Source organism: Protopterus annectens, chromosome 1.part1 (genome assembly GCF_019279795.1).
Source record: "Protopterus annectens isolate FY-2018-M chromosome 1.part1, PAN1.0, whole genome shotgun sequence".
Lineage (NCBI taxonomy): Eukaryota > Metazoa > Chordata > Ceratodontiformes > Protopteridae > Protopterus > Protopterus annectens.
Genome location: NC_056726.1, coordinates 1,255,995,414 through 1,256,021,421, shown reverse-complemented (window position 1 = coordinate 1,256,021,421; position 26,008 = coordinate 1,255,995,414). Strand labels below are relative to the sequence as shown.

Below are 26,008 nucleotides of genomic sequence, written 5' to 3'. Positions count from 1 at the left end.
TCTAAGGCATATATATCCATTCTGTGTGTATGAGCATGTTCTTTACATTGCTCTTCTAACTCTAAAACTTTTTCTTTTAGTTTCTCTACATCTCTGTCTAATTCCTGAATTGCCTCAAAGAACAGCCATCTGGCTGCTCCCACCCCTTCCTTCACCTTTTTCCCCTTATCATCCAATTTTAGCTCTGATAAAGCTCTAGCTAGACTATCAGGGTCTGCCTTAGGTCTTTCTTGCAAAGGTTTTGGGGAAGAAGGGGGTGAAACTTGACTTAATACCTTAGCAAGAGGATCCCACTTCCCAAACAATGCTGGCATCATAGTACCAACGCCCAACTTATTTGGGGTGCCTGACACAGCATCCTTCTTACCTATGCCTATGTGTTTTAAAGGAAAAAACATTGGTTGTTGTGACATTTCCACTGTAAACCTCAGACCCTGCTCACTGCGCCAAATGAACTAGTCCGTTACTTTAAAGTCTAAGGTTAATACAGAATTAGAAATGACACAAGACACCAAGGCTCAAACTTAACAATTTATTAAACAAAAACTTACTAAATAAACAGAAAAACTAACAAATCATGTACTTACAAGCATATGCATAAACAAAATCATCTTTGTCACTGATAGGGAGACTTCAATCCTATTCAGTACAGCTATCTGTTCAGTCAAGGCAAGGCCGACACTGGCAAAATGGCTCTAAGCTCAGTTCAGGCTGGTACTGTGATCAAATCCGGATGATGATGATTTCCATTTTAGCCTTTGAGCTTTTTATAGTCTTGAAGAAATGACAGGGTCAGCAGGTTCAACTAATGACATATTGATCACAAGCTCATCATGAGTTGATGGAATATTGTAGAAAATATGACATTACAAGCTCATCATGAGTTGATGGAATATTTTAGAAAATTATAGATCATTTCCTAAGTTGTAAACAAGTCTCGTAATGTCTGGTCTTATGCCTTACTTCCCTTTTTCAAAGAACAGTTAGCTCACAAACTTGTGATATAGTTCCTCCTTGAAATCCCCATATTCTGGTAAACATATTTTAAGCTGATAAACAACTTATAGGTTAACAAAAGTTCAGTAATACCAGTAATCAGTGAGCAAGGCCTGCTCTTAAGCATATTGTATTGTTACAATATTAGCTGCATATAGTGAGGTAGTGGCATGTCAGATCTAGCAATAATCAATCTAGCAATAATTAAACATACACAGTGATATGTGGTTCGAGGCATAACAAAAACTGGTAGATTGTGTGGATCCGTCACACTGCCCCAATCCCTTTATATCTATGGATCAGATCATCACTGCTCTCTCAAAGGCAAAAAATACAGCCTCCATGGGACCCGATAACATCCCAGGCTGCATCCTACATGAACTCAGGCAGGAACTTGCAGCACCATTAGGCACCCTATTCAACCAAAGCCTGAGTACTGGCTTTGTCCCAACTGAGTGGAGGACAGCCGCTGTCATCCCTTTATACAAAGGTGGAGCATCCACTGATCCAGGAAATTATAGACCCATCAGCCTAACTAGCCTGATCTGCAAGGCCATGGAACAGATTATCATGGACCTCAATAACAAGGACATTGGCAACCTCGAAACACTCAATCCCACACAGTTTGGCTTTGTCAGTGGGAGGTCATGGCTGTTAAATTTGGTTGACTTTTTTGAGACAAGTCACCAAAACCATGGACAAATTGAAGATGGTGCACTCCAGCTACCTTGACTTGGCCAAAGTCTTCGACACTATTCCCCACTCAGACATAATAGATAAACTCTGTCAACTATGCATCAATCTGTATGTTACCAGATGGGTAGCTAACTGGCTCACTGATAGAACCCACCTAGTCAAAATAGGGGGAAGCCATCTCAAGCAGTAGACCCGTATTGAGTGGTGTACCCCAGGGTTCAGTCTTGGGACCTCTGTTATTTAGGATATACTTTTCTGAGGTGTAGGCCAAAACCAGTGGGCTATGGTGACCAAGTTTGCAGATTACTGCAAGCTGGGTGCTGTCATCAATTCCCTTAGTGACGTGGACATCCTCCAAGCGGGTCTCACTCAAACAAATGACTGGTGCCAGAAACATGGCCTCAAACTGAATACAAAAAAAATGCATCATTATCCCTTTGGGGAGAGTGACGTCCCCACAAATTATCACATTAATAACAATGTCCTAAGCACGCAGTCAGTCATGAAGGATTTGGGCACCTAGATTGATAGCAACCTGACTTTTGACCATCATGTTGCTTCCATTGTGTGGAAAGCTTTCTACATGGCCCACCTCATAAGTAAGGGTATCTCTTCCAGGAACAAGGAGGTCATAACATCCCTGTATTCTTCCCTTATAAGGCCTATTATTGAGTACAATGCCCCATTCAGCATACATACATACATGCATGCATACATACATACAAATGTTTCAAGCATGGGCATTAAAGCCCTTCTAACTTGCCAATATGCCAAAACACCTGTTCCCATAATAAACGTCCAGGCTGTTCTTAAAAATATCTAAACTAGTACTTGCTTTAATGTAATTTGGTAGTCTGTTCCAAGCATCAACCATTCTGTCAGAGAACCAATTAGTACACTTCTCATTCCTATATAATCTTCTACATAGGTTATCTGACAATTCTCTAGTACTTTTTGATAACCCCAAACATTCCCAGAGGTAGTTGTCCCTAAATGCCTGAATAAGATCTCCTCTTAAATATCTGTAAGAGATACTGTACAAGTTCAGATATTTTAGTCTTTCATAATAATTTAGATGTTCACATCCATGGATGCCCTTAATATATTTCTGCTGTACTCTTTCCAGTTTATTCATGCTTGTTTTCCTATAGGATTTCCATATTGTTATTCCATTCTCAAGTTTGGGTCTAATGTAACTAACAAGCAATGACTTCATTATGTTTGATTTCCTAGACTTTATAAATCTTTTTATACAACCTATAGTTCTATAACTATCATTAGCCAATTGGTTGATATGATTAGAAAAACTCATAGTTGAATCTACCCATATACCCAGATCCTTAAATGAGTCTACAGTTTCAATCACTGTGTGCTGTATTAAATATTCACCTTTCAGTTTATGTCTCCCAAATCTTATATGCTTAAATTTTGATGTATTTATCAACACATTATTCTCCTGTGCCCAAATGGTCAATTTAGTCAAATTATTTTGCAGACATGACTTATCTGTAACACATAAATCAGTTTATCCAATTTCAGGTCGTCTGCATATAGACTGTAGAACACCTCAGATAAAAAAGTAAGGTCTGAAAGATAAAATTTAAACAAGTAAGGGCCTAGTACAGAGCCCTGTGGGACACCTTGACTGCAACCAAGGATTTCACCTGTCCAGTTGGTGTGTGATGCTTGCCATGTCCTATTTGTAAGCCATGCAGCTATCCATATTATCAACAGTACATCAATACCTAGTTGTACTAATTTATTGATCAGTGTTTTGTGCACGACCCTGTCAAATGCTAAAGTTAAATCTGTATAAATCACATCACAGCACAATATTTCATTCATAGCTGTTATTATATTGTTATAGAACATCATGTTACAGGTGGTAATAGATCTATTTTCAACATATGCATGCTGAAATATAGTTTCAAGTCCCAACCTATCCAATTCTGACAATAACTTATCCAGTATTGCCTTTTCCATTATTTTTCCACAACATGAAAGTAGACTTAAGGGTCTATATGATTCTGGGTTTGTCCTACTCCTCTTTCCCTTAAAGACAGGTTTAATAAGTGCATGTCTTCAATCTTGAGTTATCTCCCTATATTTATATGACCTAGTAAATAATAGATGTAATGGCAGTGTAAGTTCTTGCATAAGTGTTCTCAGGTCATTGTTACTTATTCCGTCTCCTCGATGTGCTTTGTTTGGATCCAGTTTGCACAGTTCTTTTTCAATATAATCTAATTTGATTCCAGTATCTGGGGTTACCTGGATGTCACTAGGACAACTTACCACCCCTTTTGTGGGGCCAAACTGTTTTGCATAAGATTTTGTAAATATATATATAATCTGTTGTGTCTGAGAATACATTTTAGAATCTGCACACAGTTTATTAATTTGTGTATCTTTACTCCTTCCACATCTTATGTATCTATAAAAAGGTTTCCTATTATGCTCAATATCTTTATATAAATTTTCTTTCAATTTTTCTTGAGCTTGTCTAACACTATGCTTAATCTGTTTGTCCAGCTAGTTTATTTCAGTTTTCAAAGTTGTAGTTTGACCTCTCTTCCATTTCTTATATTTTTTTGTCTCTCACCTTAATTAGGTATCTTGTTCTTATGGAAATATACCCCCTGATGTTAAACATTTTTTAGATTTTTTTGCACTCAAACAATTTCTCTTTCAAAACTTTCCACATTCCATCTTCTGTTTTTCCACTGAACGCCTCACTCCAGTTAGTTTTATATAGTAACTGTTTTGCTTCCCTATAATCTGTAATTAACCTTCTGTGCATTGGCTTAGATTTCAGTTTGGCAGAATTATCTAGCAACAAATTAACCTTTATGACCCCATGATCACTGCACATCAATGGTGGCAAAACATGACTTGAAGTTACAGTAATTTCTTTGGGAACACAAACAATATCTAGTATATTCTGTCCCCTGGTAGTTTTTTTTACAATCTGAAGCATTTGTTGTTCCTGAATATACTCTGTGAATAATTTCTTTACTATCTTTGTTGAATCAATATTATTCCAGTCTGTTTCTGGTAAATTTAAGTCCCATCTAATATTATTCTTACCTCCTGTGTTTCATGTAAGAAATGTATGAATTCCTCTAGGTCATCTGCACTTGACTTTGGTGGTCTGTACACTCCAACAATTGTTATATGTTCCAGGATGTACCTCGCAAAGCACATGCAGCAGCTGAAGAGACCACAGAGGTTCCTTACCAGGAGAATCCAGGGCCTCAAAAATCTACCATACACAGAGAAGCTAAAAGTCTTATCCCTCTACTCTGTTTCATACAGACTCCTCAAAGGTGATCTCTGTCTGGCATACAAGGTGATCTCGGACCCCACCTTGATGGGACTGCTGCATATCTGCAAGTCAAGCTCCACTTAAGTAACCTCCACATGCAGCCTCAACCTGATATGTGACATCAATAGGACTTGTTGACGGGACAGATTTGTGTCCCAGCGACTCCCCCATCTGTGGAAAAGACTTCCTCTCCATGGCAAGTAGAGTACCTCTTTACCCTTTTTTTAAGCGCAACCTGGATAACTGGATGGGAAATAGAAAATACATCCCTGGGATTCCACCCGTGTCCCTGCTGGACATGGGCATTGGGTGTTGATTTGTCTATACATGGGCTAACTCTTGGCTGGACTTATAAGGGCCTCAGGGCCAATAACCTAGTAACTTCCCATGATCCTATGATGTGTAAAGTTAGTCTGAGAATGGACAAGGGTAGAGATGATGGTGGACAGAAAGTGGAGAACAATATGACTAACAACCTGCAACCATATTCCAGGTGTCTTCTATGCTACTTCTGTGACTTCTGGTGAAGACCAAGAGTGATGTAGGTGTGTGATGTTACAAAGTTTGGAAGAGGAGAGGAAAAGCAATGCTGTGCCTTGTATCATTCCTCTCAACCTCTTAGAGCAATAAATCTGGACAAAGCCATAAATAATGGGGGGACAAAGGCCTAAAAATAGGGGCAATTTTAAAATATTGCTCTTACAAAGTTAGAAAAATTGATAGAATAACAGGTTTTGCATTAGCATGAATTTTCTGAAGGGTATATAGTCTGAAATTCAAATGTATGTCATTATTTTGTGACTTCAGCCCTCAATAATTTGCCAGTGAGTTGCTAGAAAAGCACAATTTTATGAGAAACAGACCAAAAATAGGAAGCAAAAATCTGTACATTTGAGAGGTATGCCTGGTATGCCCAGTGAGATCCCAGTGAGATCCATCAAAAGATGGAAGGTGAGAAGATAAGGAGTCAAGCATCTAGGTTGAAGTATGTGATCTACTAGAAGATGGGAAAGAAGTGAAACAGACACCCAGTGCCAGATGTGCAATATCATTTTGAGAAAGGTGGGAGGGGAGAACACCACTCATATAATGCCTGGCCTGCAGTAGCACACATCAGAGCACAGTGACTTCATTACATTGAACCCCCCCCCCCCCCGATAGCTGCTGGATCTGTCAGTGCTTCTTCATTGTTTCCTTCCCCACTTCCCTGGATCTAATAGGTGAGGTACCATCAGATTCCACCCTGTGAGGAGTTGGGAGGCCACTGATGAAATGATACATCCAAGTTCTCCTGTGAAAAGTAAGGAAAAAATGTAGAGAAACACCAAATTAGATATACAATAGTAGCTGGGGAGTAATGAATAGCATAAAGAAAATATTAGGTTAAGAAGCAGGCAAACAGAACAAGAGAGAGATTGAGAGAGAGAACCACTACATTACATGATTTGTAATCATTAACTGGCAGTAGAAGTAAATAAAAGTTTTTTTTGTCTTTTTGATTCATATCTAAATCACATGTTTGTTGACAGGAGTGGGGTGACAATCAAGGGCTGGGAGTGCAGCAGAAGCATTACACTGAAGAAAGGAGTCTGCATGGAGAGATGAGGGGTCCTAATGGAGAGATAAGGGGTCTGAATTGGAGAGATGATAAATCAGCAAGCAAAAGAGAGTAGATTTTCTGGAATTGAACTCATCCTCAAGTCTTGGTGAGTACCTTCACGAGGTGGACTCTATTTTTCATCAAATCTCACCAAGACAAGACTGGTAAGTAGACTGTATTTTACATAGCATATATAATGGACAGAAGTAGGTTAAAAAATAAAAAGATAGCTGGGTACACAAGACCCAGGATAAAAAAAGTGCCCAATCCTGATAGACACACTGGTGCTAGGACTGGAAAAAATGACAGTGTAGAATCCTCAAAATACAGAAACATTCCTACAATGGGGCCAGGCCAGGCCCAGGGGGAGGATAGCCCCCCTGTTGTAGAATGAAGTAGCAGTCCACAAAAAATCACAAAAACTGATAGGCCAAAAAAGAGCCATATGGATAACTGAATGAACTATTGAGGATAAGAAAAAACAAAAGAAAGAATATAAAGTGAAGGATCAGATGAGAAGGCAAGAAATGTGGAAAATGCATAAATATATTTGCAAGTATAGAAATCTCTTGAAACAACCTCATGTTGATCAGGATCAAATGCAGGAATGGTTAAGGCGAGGTGAATTTAAACCAAAAGATGAAAGGTTAATATTGGCAGCCCAAGTACACACACAGTGACATTGGTTTATAAAGTCCATTGAACATGTGGGAGAAACAGACAAATGTAGGTTTTTTTTTAAAACGCAACTGGAAATAGTCACGCATCTTGTTGTGGGTTATGATATACTAATGACAGAATAACTGTATACTGAAAGGGTCTATATTACATCATCAACCGCTTAGGTTGTCGAACACCTAAACATTGACACCTAAACATCGACAACTTAAAATCATGAATGGCCGTTTCCACACAGGGAAACAATGCCATTGGCCAAAGTGAAAAAAACATTTTAAACAGAAATCAAGTTGGGGACTTCGCCCCCACACCCCCCAAACTAAATATACCAACTCCAAGATCATTCTACATTGTAAATAGGGTAAAATCCATGTAACAGCCAAATTACTTGTTTCCTTGTGTGGAAACAGCCGTTCACGATTTTAAGTTGTCTATGTTTAGGTGTCAACATTTGGGCATCCGACAACCTAAGCGGGTGACTATTTAATATAGACCCATACTGAAAGGCATAATAATGTTGCATTAGGGATTTTATTGAAGTAGCTTAAAAGCACTGGAAACATGAGCCACAAAGCATTAATGAAAATTATGAAGTTTACATCACCATTACCAATAGTTCAAAAAATAGATATGAGAAAAACAGATAGTTCACGAAAAGAAAACAAAAGTAGCATTGATCATTGAAATTGCTACACCCACGTACAGAGAGACACAAAGTCATAAAATACCACGACTTGCAGGCAGAAGTGAAGGCAATGTGAAAGAAGGATAACCAGACAGTTCCAATAGTAGTAGGAGATATGGGTCTTATAAAAAAGAATTTATAATCGTACTTAGATATGTTACCAGTACATGTAACTCTGTATGAATTGCAAAATCTTCGCAATGTGAGGACAGCAAGAAATTCCTAAATAAACTGAATGTCTATATCAGCAGATTTGAGGAAGGGAACATAACAATTGCAAAGAAAATGCCCTTCGGCCATAATGAGAAGATGCTTGCCCTCAACTCAGCTGATGTCCAGAGGACACTGCACAGAGTTAACCCGAAAAAAAGTAGCTGGGCCTGACAACATCTTACGGCAAGTGCTCAGGGACTGCACAGTCCAACTAACAAATGTCCTCATGGATATCATCAATAACTCTCTGAGTCGGCAATTAGTTCTGAAATGCTTTAAGCACATGACAATCATTCCATTACCAAAGAAGTCTCCGCCAGTGACTACCGCCCTGTAGCCCTCACTTCCCCAGTGATGAAGTGCTTTGAAAGACTGGTCAAGGATGCCATAACAACTGGGCTGCTTGCTGATCTTGACCCTCTGCAGTTTGCGTACTGAGCAAACTGCTCTATGACAGATGCCATCTCTCTTGTACTCCATCTACTGCTGGAACACCTTGAGAATAAAAACCCCTATGTGAGGGTACTATTCATTGACTTCAGTTCTGCTTCTGACATGGTCATCTCTCTTCATCTGGTAATGAAGCTACTCCAAATAGGCATCAACACTCATAGGTTCATAGGTGTGTACTAGGCTAATGGCCCTAGAGCCTTTACAAGCCTAGTCCATAGGATTATCCTGGCATCGTGCCACCTGAACTTAGTTCCCAGCGCCTCTGTCCAGTAGAGCCACTGGAGTGATCTCCAGGGTAAATTTTCTATTTCCCATCCACTCATCAAGATTTCTCTTGAAAAGGGCCAGTGAGGTGCTCTGCTTGATATGTATGGGAAGCCTATTCCATAGCATGGGCAGTCTCTGGGTTATGAACCTATCCCTCCAGCATGCTCTGTTGATTGTGGTAATGAGGTTGAGGTCTCTTGAGCATGTGGTGTGGAGGGATTGAGATTTCTTTAGATGTAGCATTTCTAACAGAGCTGGGTCAGACATGGCTTTGTAAGTCAAGCAGAGATTGGCTGTAAGTAGGCGATATGAGACAGAGAATAGTTGGAGTTTTTTGAGTCTGTCCATACAGGACAAGTGTTTAAGATCTAGAATCCTCTTTGTGAGGTACTTTTGTGGCCTCTCCAGTTGTTGCAGGTGTCTATTGAGGTACATGCCAAATGGGGAATTGTACTCAATGACTGGCCTAATGAGGGAAGAGTAGAGGGAGACAATGACCTCTTTCTTCCTGGATACAAAACCCTTAGTAATGAGATGTGCCACATAGAAGGATTTTCTGATCACAGTGGCAATGTGGTGGTCAAAGGAGAGGTTGCTGTCAACCTGTGTTCCTAGAGCTCTTATAACGGCTTCTGTGTTCAGTGGATTACCATCGATGTGGTAATTCAAGGGAACCGGGTTTTTCCCAAGAGGGATGACGACACATTCTTTGGCATTGAGCTTAAGGCCATGGTTCTGACACCAGTCGTTGGTCTCAGTGAGGCCTTTCTGTTGGATGTCAACATCACTTGGGGAGTTAACAATAGCTCTCAACTTGCAATCTTCTGCGAACGTTGTCAGCCAGAGTCCCTTCATGTTGGCCTTGACATCAGAGAAGTAGATACCAAACAGGAGAGGACCCAGGACCAAACCCTGTGGGACTCCACTCGTGACTGGTCAGCAGTCTGACTTGGAGTCAGCTACACTGTGGGTTCTATCTGTGAGCCAGTTTGCAACCCACCTAGTGATATGGGGTTGATGCCTAGCTTAGTGAGTTTTTCTATGATTCCTGAGTGGGGAATGGTATCAAAGGCCTTGGCCAGATCAAGGTAGGCTGTATGAACCACCTTATCTTCATCCACAGCTCTGGTGATTGACTCAAAGAAAACAACCAATTTGAGCAGGCATGATCTACCGCTCACAAAACCAAACTGTGTAGGATCTAGAGTTTGGAGATTCCCTATATCCTTGTTTATTAGGTCCATGATGATCCGTTCCATAGCTTTGCATATCAGACTCTTCAGGCTAATGAGGGGATAGTTCCCAGGGTCTGTATTCACTCCTCCTTTGCAGAGAGGGATGATTGTAGCAGTGTGCCATTCAGTAGGGGCAAAGCCTGAGGTGAGACTGTGATTGAACAGGGCACACAGGTGAGGTGCCAGTTCACTCTGTAGTTCATGTAGAACACATCCAGGGATATTGTCAGGTCCCACAGAAGTTGTATTCTTGGCCTTGGACAGTGGTATTTTAACCTGTGCAGCAGTAATACTGGGTGCCTGGCAATCTACTGGTATTGTGATTGGTCCTTTGGGGGGGGGGTGAAGTTGGCACTGAATCTGTTGGCCAGTATATTGGCAATATCTGTTGGCTCGGTATAGTAGTTACTATTGTGCAGTAGTTCAGAGCAAATCTGGGTATTGCCATGGAGATTCTTTACATAACTATAGAAGGCCTTGTGGTTGTCTTTACTAACTGCTGCAATTCTCTTTTCATAGCTAGCTTTAGAGGATTTGATAAGGGATCTCAGCTTTTTGTTGAGGCTGATAAGAGAGTTTTTCCAGTCTTGGGACTTCACCTTATTCCCCATCAATTTCCTCCTTCTGGTGTAGAGTTTGTTTATGGCAGGGGACCACCACATTAGCTTTCTTTTTTTTTGGAGGATAGCGTCCACTTTGTAACTGGAGTCTTGACTTTCTAACAGACAGACTTCATAAAGTGTGTGCAAGTAATAGCTCCTCTTATGGCATCACTCAATTCTGGAGTCCTACAAGGATGTGTGCCTTGCTGTTCACCCTGTTAACACACAATTGTACAGCCAGGTACAATACAAACCACATCTTCAAGTTTGCTGATGACACAACGGTGGTGGGCCTTATCCAGAATGACGATGAAACAGCGTATAGAGATGAGGAGAAACAACTGATTGCCTGGTGTGGAAATAACATAGCACTAAATGTGAACAAGACAGAGGAGATAATTGTGGACCACAGAAAAAAACGCAAGGAACATTCTCCCCTTACCATCAATGGGGAAACAGTGGAACGTGTAAGAAGCACAAAGTTTCTGGGAGTACACATTGATGAAGACACGTCTTGGAGCAAGAATACAAATGCCATAGTCAAGAAGGCACACCAGAGATTGCACTTTTTGAAAAGGCTGAGGAGAGCGAATCTCCCATCAACAGTTTTCACTACCTTTTACAGAGGTACTATAAAAAGCATCCTGATGAACAATCTTGAGGTATGGTATGGAAGCTGCTCTACCTCTGAGTGCATATCCCTCCAGGGAGTAGTAAAGACAGTCAAGAGTATCATCAAGACCACCTTACCACCTATCCACGACTTGTACTTATCCAGATGTCTCTTCAGGGCCAGAGGAATAATTAAAGATTGCACTATCATCTGGAAAGCACTTCTGAAGCATACATTGCAGAACTAAGAGATTCAAGAACAGCTTCTTTCTTACTGTCATCAGGTTGCTGAACTCTAGTAACAACTATGTTCCATGATGATCATCTGGGTCAGTAGAAACTGTAGAAGCTTGTCTCAAATTGTGCATTAACCTGGTTACCAGTCTCATCTAATACTTAGTGCAATGTTCATCATGACTTATACTGTAGGCCATCTAGAGCAGTGGCAATGCAGTAAAATATCTCTTTTTTCAGTGCAATACATTACAAATTTGAAAATTAACCATAGTGCAATGCTGTAAGGTCCATAGTGCAATACTCTAATGTTCACAGTGCAATACTCAAATGTCTCTTTCTGTGCAAAGATCAATGCAATGTTTTAACCAAGTACCTGTGTAATACTAAAGTCTCATGCAAGTAAGTGTTCACTGCAAAAGGTGGTAAAATGTGTTTCTAATTATGTATAATATTAGTCTGTTTACCTGCATGCCCGTGATGTAATAGCTAGATGATATATGTGTAAATGTCTGTGAAAATAGTATATAGGTTGTCTGCACATTGAGTCTGGAGACACGGAATTTTGTTCAGTTTTTGCACTTGTGTCATTTCTGAATGACTAAAGTTTACTTTGACTTCTGACTTTGACTTTTAGAAGGATTCATTTATGGGCACATTGTGGGCGCTACGAAGACCACTTCTGGTTAACATCAAAGACTGAAATAGCACTAATTTCATGAACTTTAATTATACTTTGGCTTAGGAATGGGATCTATTCCTGTTATGGTATTGGAAACTTAAAGGACTTGGAGAAATTTAACAAAAATAAAGCAATTTTTTGCAGTTTTTCTCATTGTAGCAGATGTTCTGAGGAAAGGCTTGGTTCCTATGATTGGTATTTTCACACTGTTAACTACACTGGACTTAAATATAAGTGACTGCCGTAGAAATTTCTCTAGAGGTACATAGAAGTTTTCTTTAATATAATTATATCAGTATTTGTTATGCATTATGTAATAGATTTCTAGATTCACAAATTAATACAAGGCTATTGGGTGTAATATTTGCAGCTTAGCCAAAAGATCTCAAATTTTTAATAGCCACAGACATGAAAAATATCTGATTACAACCCACTTCAATGAAGGCTTGAGAGGCAGACTTGTGTATTTGGTATCAGACTTCAGCACCTTTCATTTAAGGGCTGGATTAGCTAGACCCAGTGTGTTTTTACAATTGCCCATCCATTTGTCCAGGTTGTGATTAAAGAGGGTGTGAAAACTACTTTGTTTTACATCCAAGAAAAGTATGTTCCATAAAATAATTATTTGGGAGATATATCTATCTTCTCAGCAGATGTTATTCATATTTAAATAGAAGTTTAGATCTCTTATTTTGTGGATGCACAGGAGATCATATAAGACTGGATCCTTTGGACTCTGTAAGTTGGACAATAGCTCCTCCTCAACAGTCTATAGAAAATAGAAAGGAGCTAGAGCCCTCTAAAGCAAACAGTGTATCTCAAGGAAGACATTCCCTTGATTGTCTTGGTGAGGAAATACTGTAGTGTCTCAAGATGAGTCATAATGCTTTGACAAATACAAACCAAAGGGAGGGGCATTATACTCTGTTATGGGCCTGATGAGGAAGGAGGAGGCAGAGATGATAACTTCCTTGGACCTCTGATATCCCTGGTGATCAGTCTGGCTAAATAGAAGGATTTCTGAATGACATTGATTACATGGTGATCAAAAGATAGATAATTGTTCATGAAAGTACCCAGATCCCTAATGACTGAGTCACGTTTCAAAGGGATGTCACATTTCATCACCATCAACATTCATCCACCCCCTTTTTCACATTTTTCCACAAGAGGTCTGGGTGTTGCATCAAGTGTTACCATCTTTCTTGATCCAATGCCACTATTCTACCTTACTCAGTGATCATGCCTGACTGTCACAGGTCTTCCGTCTGACAATCTAGCTGTGCTTTTGTTGGATGCCCTCATTTTCTTTTATCTTCTTCCTGTCTATCCCAAATCCTCTTCACTAGATCACCTCGTGCTTTTTTGCACATGTGCCAAAACCAACATAATTTGTTCTCGTTGACCTTCTCCACAACTGTAGCTACTTTAGCTTCTACTCTGATATCCCCATTTCTTCTTCTGTCCCACAGTGCATGCTACCACTCTTCTCAGACATTTAATTACCATCACCTCTAGCTTCCTCAGCTGCTCCGTCTTCACTGCCCAGATCTCTGTACCATACAGTAATTCTTGTGATATAACGTAAAACACAAAAATGTAAAGCACCACACCACGGCAATGTACATAAAAATATAGAAAGCTTAATACATCAGGTAAGCGCTTTCACACAATACACTGTTCTTCATCAGACCATGCAAAATGTTATCAGCAATTCAAATAAATACTATAACAGCTCAAATAAGCAGTTTAAAACAGTCAAAGCAATAAGCTCAGAGTTAAACCCTGATGCACACCCACTCCCTCTGTGAGTCTGAACACTGTGCTTGCATTATTGGATCCCTATACATAGCCTGCACTAATTCTACCAATATTTCTAAGACTGTGAACCATCACAGGACTGCCCAAATCAGCAGTTTTGGGATCTTGTAATATACTTTCTATAAATCTAGGACTTCCCAGTTGGTCCCTTTCCTCATCTCTAGCTTCTCCACAACTATCTAATCATTGCAGCATCAGATTGGTTGTGTTGCATCCTGATCTGAATCCAAACTGCTCATTTCACACCTTACTTCCTTCTACTCTGCATATTTATTTATCAGTCACCCAATTCAACACTTTCATGCAGTGTGACAGGAGTTTGGTACCTCTATACTGCCCAATATTGTGAGTCTCCCTTTTGTTCTTGTACACTGGCACTGGTATGTTTATTCTCTGGTTGCCTGGGATATGCCTTTCTTTCCATATGGCTATGAGTACCCTCTGTAGTCATGTCTCCCCTATCTCACCCAACATCTTGATCATCTCTGCTGTCACCTCATCTGAGCCTGCTGCTTCCTCTGACTTCATTTACCTTAGTGCTGTTCTTATTTCTTCTAAGGTGGCTACTTCTTCCTTTTTTATCGTAGGCTGTGTCTGAGGCAGTACAGCTTCCATGAGTTTTCTTCATTCAGGTGCTGTTACAAGTGCTCCATCTAGTTAGTTTTGATGCCCTTTGCACAGCTCAGCAGCTTGCTGCTAGCAGGTCTTATAATGGTTATCTGATGAATATCTTTCATATCTCTCTGTCTTTGCCTTGCACAGTTTCTATGTGCTGTATGCTGAGTCACTTTCCAGAAGCTGGCTGAATGTCTCTGAAGCCTTGCTATCTGTTATTGAAACTGCTGTGTTCACCTCTTTGTTAGCCAACCGGTATTCCTTCTTAGCTTAGTCCATCTTTTCTGTCTCCCACATTTTTCTGCACTCTTTCTTTTTATAATTTCCCAGACTTCTGCATGCCACCACCAACATTGGTTATTTGCCTTATTTCCATACTTCGTTCAGGCACATATTTGTTCTGTAGTCCTCACACAAGCTGTTTTGAGGTGCTGACATTCTTCATTTCCACATATTTCCTGTTTGTTCTGAGTTGTTAGTGCCCTGAGTAATTCCTTGAACTCTTATGTTTGCAATCCAGTCAACTTCCACCTTAGAGCCTTCTCTTACAACTGATTATGACCAACGGCGGTTTATGCCAAGGACAGACTATTTCACAGGGGATGACTTTGCAATCTCTGATTGTACCCCAATGCCCTTTCTTTACTAGGAGGAAGTCTACTTGAATTGTATGTTCACCAATTTTACATGCGATCTTGTGACTGTCTTGACTGCTGAACCATGTGTTGGCCACTGTCAAGCCATTTGCCTGACAGAAGTCTAAGATGGCCTCACCTTCTTTATTCCAGTTGCTACACCCTTGTGGACCCAGGCAGTCCTGATATCATGTTCTGTCATTCCTGATATGGGCATTCAGGTACCCAATTATAAAGACAGCTCATGTTATTCTGCTTTATCTAGTAGGTCTTGCAGCTGCTGCCTGAATGCACTGTTTCCCTTACCATTGCAACCCTGCTGTGGGGTACAGGCTGAGACTGTGAATACTGCACTACTGGGATTGCTCTGAGTCCATCACTAATTCTGATGACATCCCTCACTGTCTTCAGAAGACTCTCCCTCACCACAATTCCAACAACAATTTTAGCCTGCCTTCCCCCTTGGTAATAAACCCAAGCCAAGTGGCATTGCTGCATTGCCTTTCCATTTTGTTTATTGGATATATAGGAAGTCCATCCTTCTCCTTACTATCATGTCATCCACTTCCAAGCCATGTCCTGTCAGTGAATGTAAATTGAGTATAGCAATCCATAGTTCATGTTTGGCATATTGATTGGTTTTACATCCAGCTTTCACTTAATGCTGCTAACCCAGTTAACCCATACTGGGCAATAAGACACCTTCCAGTAAATAGCTTATTGACCCAGGGTTGCTATGCTTTATGGCAGGCACACAGTGGTCAATAAGGGCACACACACCCTCTCACTGTTAGAGTTGGTCCCTAGAATAGGTTGGAGTAGATTGGGTTCTCAACCCACTTGTCTCTGCCAAATACCCATGCCCATTCTTGGTGACACTAGCCAATGAAACCAAATCACCTAAAAAAGGAGATGTCACAAATTTGGGAGGTGAATGTGTGCCCTTGTTTGTCAAAGGACACAATGCAGCATTTCTTGGCATTTAGTTTATTACTAGCTGAGTCACCACTTGTTTGTGCATATGTGGCCCTCCTATAGAATCTGGAAGTTAGATGTGGAGTTTATGACATTCTGAATTTGCTGTCATTTACACACTTGGCAAACCACAGTCAGTTGATATTAGTCTCGTCATCCAAGAAATAAATACCAAAGACAAGTGGTATTAGGACCAGTCTCTGTGGGACACTTTGGGTTTGATTATCCTATTGATAATGCCATAATGTGGTATGAAAAGCCTTTGCCAGGTCCAGGCAGGCAGTATAAACCAAATTGCCCACATCTAATGTATCCGTGCCCTGTTTAAATATATTCACTAGATTCAGGAGGCAAGATCTGCCTTTAATAAAACTATACATATAATATAAACTATACTATCCTACTTGGGTCCAGAGCTTTAATAATATCCATAATGATGTGTTCCATTGCTTTACAGGTAGGACTTTTGAGGCCTATAGGTCTGTAGTTGCATATGTCAGTAGTGAGTCCCTTCTTCTAGGGAGGGATAACTACAGTGGTTTTCTACACTGCTGGTAAGAATCCAGTGGAGAGACTGAGATTGCACCTGCTTAGTAGTGAGTCTATAAGACAATGTCTGGTACTTGCAAGAAGGCAACCTGTCACATGATCAGGACTTTTTGCTTTTGGCCTTGGAAAGAGCTCTGAGGAGTTGCTAAGAAGTGATTAGAAGAGGAGGGGAGTTGGCATGTTAATATGTTTTCGAAAGGTAGTGGTGGACTAGAAGAGTAAAGTCTGAACTGAATATTTTACCAAATTTATGCAGTTTTTTTATTCTGCCCTATGGGGTTTAGTAAAGCATGCTTTGGAAAAATATGTTTCAATTTACTAGACATTTTCTAATACCAAATCTTCAGTAATAAAGGTAATATAAAACGCATGTCTCCATATCAGTCTTCCTCATTCAAGTAGTCTTTAAACCATTATACTTCAAGATTGCCAAGATTCCTTTCAGATGATTTATTTAACAATACGCTAATACTAATGCATACATCTTTTCCTAAATTGTAGTTTTGGCACTGAGCAGTAACAAGTGCTAATGTTATTCTTCTGCGTCTCTATTTTATATCAAATATATCAGTCGCAAATATTTTTTTTTCCATGCTACCATTGTGTCATCAGCATTTACTACAATAAATGCAATAGTTTATGATTAAAATATTTATTATTTACATTTTTACATGAATCATGTATTTTCATTTGAGTTCTCCAGTCTTGAAATAAGCCGTTATGGAGAGTGTGCCAGCCTTTTATTGTAATTTTTTCTCTTTTTGTATTTTTTTCTCATCCTTGTACAGGTCCATTTGTATTGCAGGTTAAAGAGAGGCAGCTAACACTTTGATCTGGATCAGTTGATATGCCTGGTGCTGCATCGCTAGAGGTCAACACGCCTGTCTCTTAGTGGGGCAATGCTGGTTGGTGGTCATTCTGTGTCCACTTACTACGAAGTGGAGAACAAGCTCCTCTTCTGAGAGTAGTCCAGAGGGTCCAACTTGGTCACACAACATCAATTGCAAAGGCTGGTTGTGTCTGAGATGCACTGGCAGTTTGATGTCTGGATCAGCACCATGGAATGCCTCTTAATGCGATTAGTAAAGCTTTCAACCAGCCAGCACTGATTGCTTGGCCACAAGAGGCACAACCTTGATATGACATCAACCATAGAGGTGACTGATGTATTATGAACTGTTCAGACAGCCTTCCTGTAGCCCAACATATACCCCCATTTTGGTTTCCTTCAACCTTTTGCCATTCTTCATAGCATGTTTGTAGTCATACCTCCGAAACACCAGTAATTCTGCCTGTATATGTCGGCATCCCTCCGCTACTACCCTACCTTATATACACATACTCCCCTGGGCCAACTTTGTCTGTATTTTATTTATATGTCTTCCTGTCTACCTTCCCCTCCTTCCTCTATCTATTCCACACAAGCTTCTTGTTGCCTTTCCCTTTTACCGATCTTCTGCAAATCTGTTCTAAACAAAAAAATATGCCTTTCTCCCTCCCACCCATCATTCCTTATGGCTACCTCTGTGTGTACATTCCTCTGCTTGGTATTCACCATTTTCTGCCTATTAATAACTCTCCCTTACCATCTCATTTATAAAATTAATAATATTGCCACTTTGCTGTGCTGGCCCTATGTGACTTGCTGACAGTGCCCAAGTTCCTGATATAAGGAACTTCACTGCAGATGTGATTTGGCCTGACTTTGAGCATGCCACATTACTGTTCATGTTGTGTTGGTCACACATAACTAATAGTAACACAGTCCATTCACTGCAGTTCAGTAGTATCATTTCTGATAGTAATGCAGCTGCAATAAATTACTGTGAAGTACCTTACTTAAGATCATAGGATCACAGGAAGTTAATAGGCTATTGGCCCTGAGGCCCTTACAAGCCTAGCAAAGAAATTACCCCATGTTCTGACAAGTCAGCACCCGAGTTCCCAGTCCAGCAGGGGCACAGGTGGAATCCCAGGTATGTATTTTCTGTTCCCCATCTAGTTATCCAGGTTACTCTTAAAAAGGGTTAATGAGGTACTCTGCTTGAAATGGAGAGGGAGTCTATTCCACAGATGGGGGAGTCTCTGGGGCACAAATCTGTCTCACCACATCCTAATGATATCACAGACCAGGGTGAGGTTGTGCATATGGGTTGCTCAAGTGGAGCTTGACTTGCAGATATGCAGCAGTCCCATCAAGGTGGGGTTTGAGATTGCTTTGTATGCCAGACAGAGGTCACCTCTGAAGAGTCTGTATGAAACTTGAGTAGAGGGACAGGGCTTTTAGCCTATCTGTGTAGGGTAGATGTTTTAGGCCCTGGATGCTCCGGGTGAGGAACCTCTGTGGTCTCTCCAGCTGCTGCATGCAGTTTGTGAGGTACATGCCAAAAGGGGTGCTCTACTCAATAACGGGTCTTATAAGGGAAGAATACAGGGATGTTATGACCTTCTTGTCCCCAGATGAGATATCCTTCCTAATGAGGTGGGCCATACAGAAAGCTTTCCATACAACGGAGGGAATCTGGTGGTAAAAAATCAGTTTGCTATCAACCTGGGTGCCCAAGTTCATCACGACTGATTGTGTACTTAAGACCTTGTTATTAATGTGATAATTTGCGGAGATATCACTCTCCTCAAAGAGAATGATGATGCATTTTTTGGCTTTCAGTTTGAGGCCATGTTTCTGGCACCAGTCATTTGTTTGAGTGAGACCCTCTTGGAGGATGTCCACATCACTAGGGGAATTGATGACAGCACCCAGTTTGCAGTCATCTGCAAACTTGGTCAGTCATAGTCCACTGGTTTGGCCTGCACCTCAGAAAGTATGTCCCAAATCACCGAGGCCCCAAACTGATTCCTGGGGTACACCGCTTGTTATGGGTCTACCACTTGAGGTGGCTTCCCCTATTTTGACTAGGTGGGGTCTATCAGTGAACCAGTTTGCTACCCATCTGGTAACATATGGACTAATGCCTAGTTGAGAGAGTTTATCTATTATACCTGAGTGGCGAGTAGTATCAAAGTCTTTGGCTAGGTCAAGGTAGGTGGAGTGCACCATCTTCCCTTCGTCCATGGCTTTGGTGACTGTCTCAACAAAGTTGACCAAATTAAACAGGCATCACCTCCCCTTGACGAAAGCAAACTGTGTGGGACTGAATATTTTTTGGTTGCCAATGTCCTTGTTAATGAGTTACATAATAATCCATTCCATGGCCTTGCAAATTAGGCTAGTTAGACAAATGGGTCTATAATTTCCTGGATTGGTGGACGCTCCACCTGTGTGCTCTTTTCAGCTGGGACAAAGTCAGTACTCAGTCTTTGGTTGGATAGGGTGCCTAATGGTGCTGCAAAGTCCTACCTGAGTTCATGTAGGATGCAGCCTGGGGTGTTATCGGGTCCTATGAAGGCTGTATTTTTTGCCTTTGAGAGGGCACTGATGACTTGCTTCCTAGAGATAAGGGGAGGGGGGCAGGTGCTGGGGATGTCCTGATTTACTGATGGGGGGCAGAGGGGTGAAGTTTTCACTGAACCTGTCTGCCAGTAGGTTGGCTATGTCACAGCATTTGTGTAAGTGGTGTCCTTGACCACCAGTTCTGAGCAGATCTGAGTGTTTCCTTTGAGATTGCAGGACATATGTGAAGAAGGCCTTATGACTGTCTTTAGTAGATGTGGCCAGTTTGGACTCGAAGTTTGCTTTGGAGGATTTTACTAATGCTCTTATTTGTTTGTTCAGACTAAGGAGAGATTGCTTCCAACTAGGTGCCTGCTCCTTCTTGGTCCTGGACAGCATTCTTTTTCCTTTTTATTATAGTGTTTGTTTATTGCAGATGTCCTCCAAACAGGTTTACTCTTCCTTGAGGAGGAGGATTTTGTCCTTTTGGGTATTCCTGATTCCATGCAGCTATATAAATGCTCATATAGTACTTTGATGTAGGTTTGAACAATTATGCCAGTTCCTATGGAGGGGGAGGGGGCTTCCCTCAGGGAGTTGTAATCAGCTTTGGAGAAGTTTTTATGTTTGACCCTAGCAAGGGGGGGAGGGGGTGTTGGGGGAGATGGTGACTTTAAAAGTGACCGCTTTGTGTTTGGATCTTACTTGGGAGGATGACACTGTAGGGATGTTGCAGTGGTTACTCATGTTGGTTAATACCAAGTCCAAGATATTATTACTTCTTTTGGGGGTGTTGACCAGCTAGTCCAAGGCATTTGCATTGACAAAAATCAAGTAATCTCTAGGCATTTGTGATTTGGCATGAGTAGTTCTTCCTATCCATGGTTGGATAGTTAAATTCAACCAGGATCAGGGTAAAGAGTAGAATCTTGATAGATTCAAAGAGGTCTAAATAGGTGGAGTGGACATCTTGAGTCAAAGTTGGGGGCTGTAGCTAACTATGATTTGAATAGGGGTCTTCTCAATGGTTAACAGCACCTGGAGTGTCTCCTGTGTCATACTGTTTGACCAGCCTGGAGGTGTGTATGTCTTTAATATATATTGAAACACCACCTCATTTTGCTTTGCTGCCCACGGTTTGGGGGTGAATGTATGATAGGATGAGTAACCTGGTATGGCTGGGGTGCTCTCTGCAGCTTTGAACCAGGTTTCTGTGACTGCACAAATGTCATCATATTCCAGGGTTAAGAATGCTTGCAATGAGTGCAGATTCATGTGTAGACTCATACCATTTAGCAGCATGAACTTTAATTTGTGTTTTGATGAAATTTTCATGTTGGTTGTTTTGACCTCATGGCATTGCCTAAAAAAGCACTATGGAGGAGGCAAGAGCCTTTGCCAGAAGCATGAAGCTCAAGGGAGACAAATGCAGACTATCTCTGGCAATGCTTCATGGTCTGTTGATCATGTCTTCCCAGGCTCTGAAGTACTAGATCCCCTTGGAATGACACCAAAAACTAAGCCAATTGTTAAAGTCAATCATTTTCTGTTTGTATTGAGGCATAATTCTGGGTGACGGTAGAATGCTGCTTGAGGCTAGGGACATACCTGTCTAGAACACATATTCAGTGAGTTCAATCATGTATCTTTTCATATAGTGCAGGGAGGTACATCTCAAATCATTCAGGCCAACATGGACTAGGACAGAGTCATAACAGTACCTGTTGTTGAGAGACCTGCGTGCATGTGTGATATGATAGATTCTGGCACCTGACAAACAACTTAAAATAGCAGTGTTGTTTCAGTACAAATACACAGTTAAGCTGCAACAGCCTCATTGTGGTGAAGCAAATCTTTCCGAATAATCATTATTTCTTTATTTTCATTTTCAAAACTGGCAAAAGTAACATGCATGAATCATTAAGAATGAATATCTTTCCACGAGACATATTTTTGCACCAACTACATTTGGCATCTCTTATCAAAGAGCATAGCATTTTCTCTAGAATCCTGCTGTACATTCCTGCTGAACCATTAAAATTAATTAATTTCCTCCAGTAGGCATGCAAATACCCATTCCATTACTAAGAGGAGGTTGGCTTATTGTAAAAAAAAATCTGCTCTCACTTCAAGTACAACTTGAGAAATGAAAGTGCCCCCCCCCCCCCCCCCGCCATAATAACATCTTTTTTATTAGCCATTTGTGATAGTAAGATCAACAAAATAACAAGGAAAACAAGTAAGCAAACAATAGTTAAAAATATTCCCAACTGAAAAAAATCTGCAATGTCGAGCTGTCTGCATTTACAGGTTCATATGTATATACTAGGCTAATGATCATTAGGGTGTTTTTAAGCCTAGCCATGCATCTCACATATCTGACAAATTATGGTACCTTTGATAAGTATAAACAGAGGCTTGGGAGATTAATCTTTTACAAGTGAGGCCCTGGGAGATGAACCATTTACAGCCTGCCTGTACCCATTTGAGACATAGGTGTGAAACCAAGGATGAATTTCCTGTTTCCCATTCAGTTGTCCATGTTAGACTTGAATTGGGTTAGGGAGGATCTCTGCTTCACATAGATGGGGAGCCTGTTCCAGAGAAGAGGTAGTCTCTGGGATACATACCTGTCTCTCCAGCAGGTCCTATTTATATCACAGGCAATAGTTAAGCCTTTAAAACAGATAATTCTTGTGCTGTTTTTATGCAGATATTCAGGAGGTCCAACAGAGTGGGATATGACAATGCCTTGTATGCCAGGCATAGATCTCCCTTCAAAGAGATAGAATACAGGGATAGGGCTTTGTGGTGGTTCACTATTTTCATGAATTAGGAAAACAATTGTAAAAAATCCATAAAACCTTTTTGAGAACTTAAACCAAATTATGCATTCCAAACATCATATCTAACTCATCCTTTCCATTCATGAAGAGCTAAAAATAAAGTGTGTGTAATACTAGATCACTTAATGGCTCCAGTGCATGTTGTTGGTACATCCTCCCCTAGGTGGCAGTATTGTAGTTAACTGAGTTTCTTCCTTCCTCTATGATAAATGAGCCAGCCACTCTGTCATGCCAGTTATCCCTGTTGGCTCATCACTTTGCTAGTAACTTCTGGATCGCAGTCAGAGCTTTATTGTTTAGCAACAATGAGCCACTACAAATTTAAGATTATTATTAGCACAATAATGTAGCAAAACATTTTGGGTTAACAATGCCTTTTTATTTGTAATGAGACTTACCTTTGCCTTGGAATTGTAGAGTGATTTGGGAGCAAGGTGAGCAGGAAGGTGTGTAGTTATGAGGCGAGGGGATGGCTGGTTTTCCAGAAGCTGCTTCGCAGTCATTTGCTCTATCCAGGGTACCCGGTCCCAGTTTGGTATAGTCAGAAAGGCTTCTGTGTCTCCATTGCTCTTAATAAGTGTCAAAATTTCTTGCATCCACACAGTTCCTGACGAAAGAAAGTAAATGCATTTATAAGTGTAGAGGAATGAATATATACTCACATCAAAAGCTCATATTATCAACAAAGTTCTAATGAATGGTGATAGTTTTTTAACATTTATGAAATAATAAGATACTATAAATGTTTTGCTAAATTGTATAATTTAATTGTTCACACAACCATTAAAATATGTTTGAGAAATTGGATGCAGAGCATGTGTCTGAGGTTCAGTTACTCTTATGACCAGTAGCCAACCACATAAATCACAATAAGAACGTCAGACTTCAGCTAAAGTTTTATATTTGGCTGCAGAAAATAGAAGTAAACAGTGGAGAGTAGAAGGGATTATATTTCTTTTTAAGTTGCTGTGCACAGATCTGCCAATGATGTTTTTGTCAGTGACTGACCGAGGAGTATGTTATTCTCCTACCTGAAATCTGCAATGCTACAACTATACTGCAAAGAAAGCTGGAAATGTGTCTTATCTCAGGGAATCATAGGTACAGCTGAAGTATGCATTTGCTGAGTGAACAATATACATGTATATTTCTGCATAAGCATACTTAACCACATGTAGGCATATCTCTCAACCTCTTTGAGCAAGAAATCTGAACAAAGCCACAGATAATGGGGGGACAAAGGCCCAAAAATAGGGACACATTTTAAATATTGCTCTTACACACATAAAGTTGGATGAATAACAGGTGTTGCATTAGCATGAATTTTTCTGAAGCATATGAAGTCTGAAAATCAAATGCCTGTCATTATTTTCTGATTTCAGTCCTCACTGATTTTCCAAAAAAACACAATTTTATGAGAAACAGACCAAAAATATGAGTCAACTATCTGGACAGTCTGTGAAAATCTGGACAGTTGAAAGCTATGCATGTAGATTAAACACCTTTCTAACTCTTGCAATCAGTAGACAAGTTCTGTGTATCACAGGATTCACTACCAGCCATACATGACCATGCTAATGATGATAGGATAGCTTTCAGTAGTCATTATAATGCAACACACAGAACACAGCTAAGTACAAGTATAACAGTACCAGTTACAAGTGGCATCCCACAAGGCTCAGTCCTGGGACCTCTCTTGTTCGGTATATATTTCTCGGAGGTACAGGCTAACACGGAAGGACTGTGGCTGGCCAAGTTCGCAAATGACTGCAAACTGGGTGCCATAATCAACTCTCCAGCCGACACAAGCATCCTACAAAAGGGCCACATAGAAACAGATAACTGGTGCCAGAGCCATGGCCTCAAGCTAAACACCAAAAAGTGTATAGTTATCCCCTTTGGCAAAAACAAAGTGCCCACAAATTACCACATAGGTGGTAATCCATTAAGTACAGAAGAAGTAATTAGGGACCTGGGGACCCAAGTTGATAGCACTCTCTCATTTGACAACCACGTGGCCAAAGTGGTTAGAAAAACATTTTATATAGCCCACCTAATCATGAAGGGATTCACATCTAGATCAGGGGAGGTCATAGTGCCTCTTTACTCATCCCTCATCAGGCCCATAATTGAGTACAATGCCCCTTTTGGGATGTACCTTACCAGACACCTGCAGTAACTGGAAAGACCCCAAAAGTACCTCACCAAGAAGATCAAAGGGCTCAAACAGATGCCATATGCTGCCCGGTTAAAGAAACTCCAGCTCTACTCAGTGGCATACCACCTGCTCAGAGGCGATCTGTGCCTGACGTATAAAGCCATGTCCAACCCGGAATTAATGGACATGCTGCACCTCAGAAAATCCAAATCCCATCGAGCTATGCACTTGAGAGACTTGAACCTCAGCACTGAAATAAATAGGACATGCTGGAGGGACAGATTCATAACCCAGAGGCTCCCTTCACTCTGGAATAAAATCCCAGTCCAGGTTAGGCAGAGTCCTTCATTGACTCTCTTCAAGAGGAATCTTGATGAGTGGATGGGAGATCATAGGTTTACCCCGGGTATCACTTCTGTGTCACTGTTAGACAGAGGCACAGTATACTAACCTCGAAAACGGGCATAGCAAAATTAATTTAAAATGGGTGGCGAAAGCTAAACACATTCTGTCTAGGCTTATAAATGCCCTAGGGCAGATAGCCTAGTATGAACCTATGAACCTATTACTGCAAACAGTTGTATAAGAGGTTTGTCACATACTAAGCATGATCAGTTAAATCTAATTTTGGCATTAATACTATTATATCCTCTGATGGCTAGACAAACACATGGCACCTTTTAAAGAGACTGTATTTCACAGACTTCAATGTCCTCTCTTTGACTGCTTATTCCTAGTCT

General features: G+C 40.6%; 1 protein-coding gene across 2 annotated transcripts in view; it reads right to left on the bottom strand.

Moving 5' to 3' along the window:
* LOC122809728 (sulfotransferase 2B1-like) overlaps window positions 1-26,008 on the bottom strand; it is a 395,124-nt gene that overhangs the window by 233,227 nt on the left and 135,889 nt on the right. For both annotated transcript variants that reach the window (XM_044081447.1, XM_044081438.1), the window contains exon 3: window positions 23,509-23,717. In XM_044081447.1, the coding sequence (XP_043937382.1) occupies window positions 23,509-23,717 (209 nt within the window). The remainder of the gene's footprint in view (window positions 1-23,508; window positions 23,718-26,008) is intronic.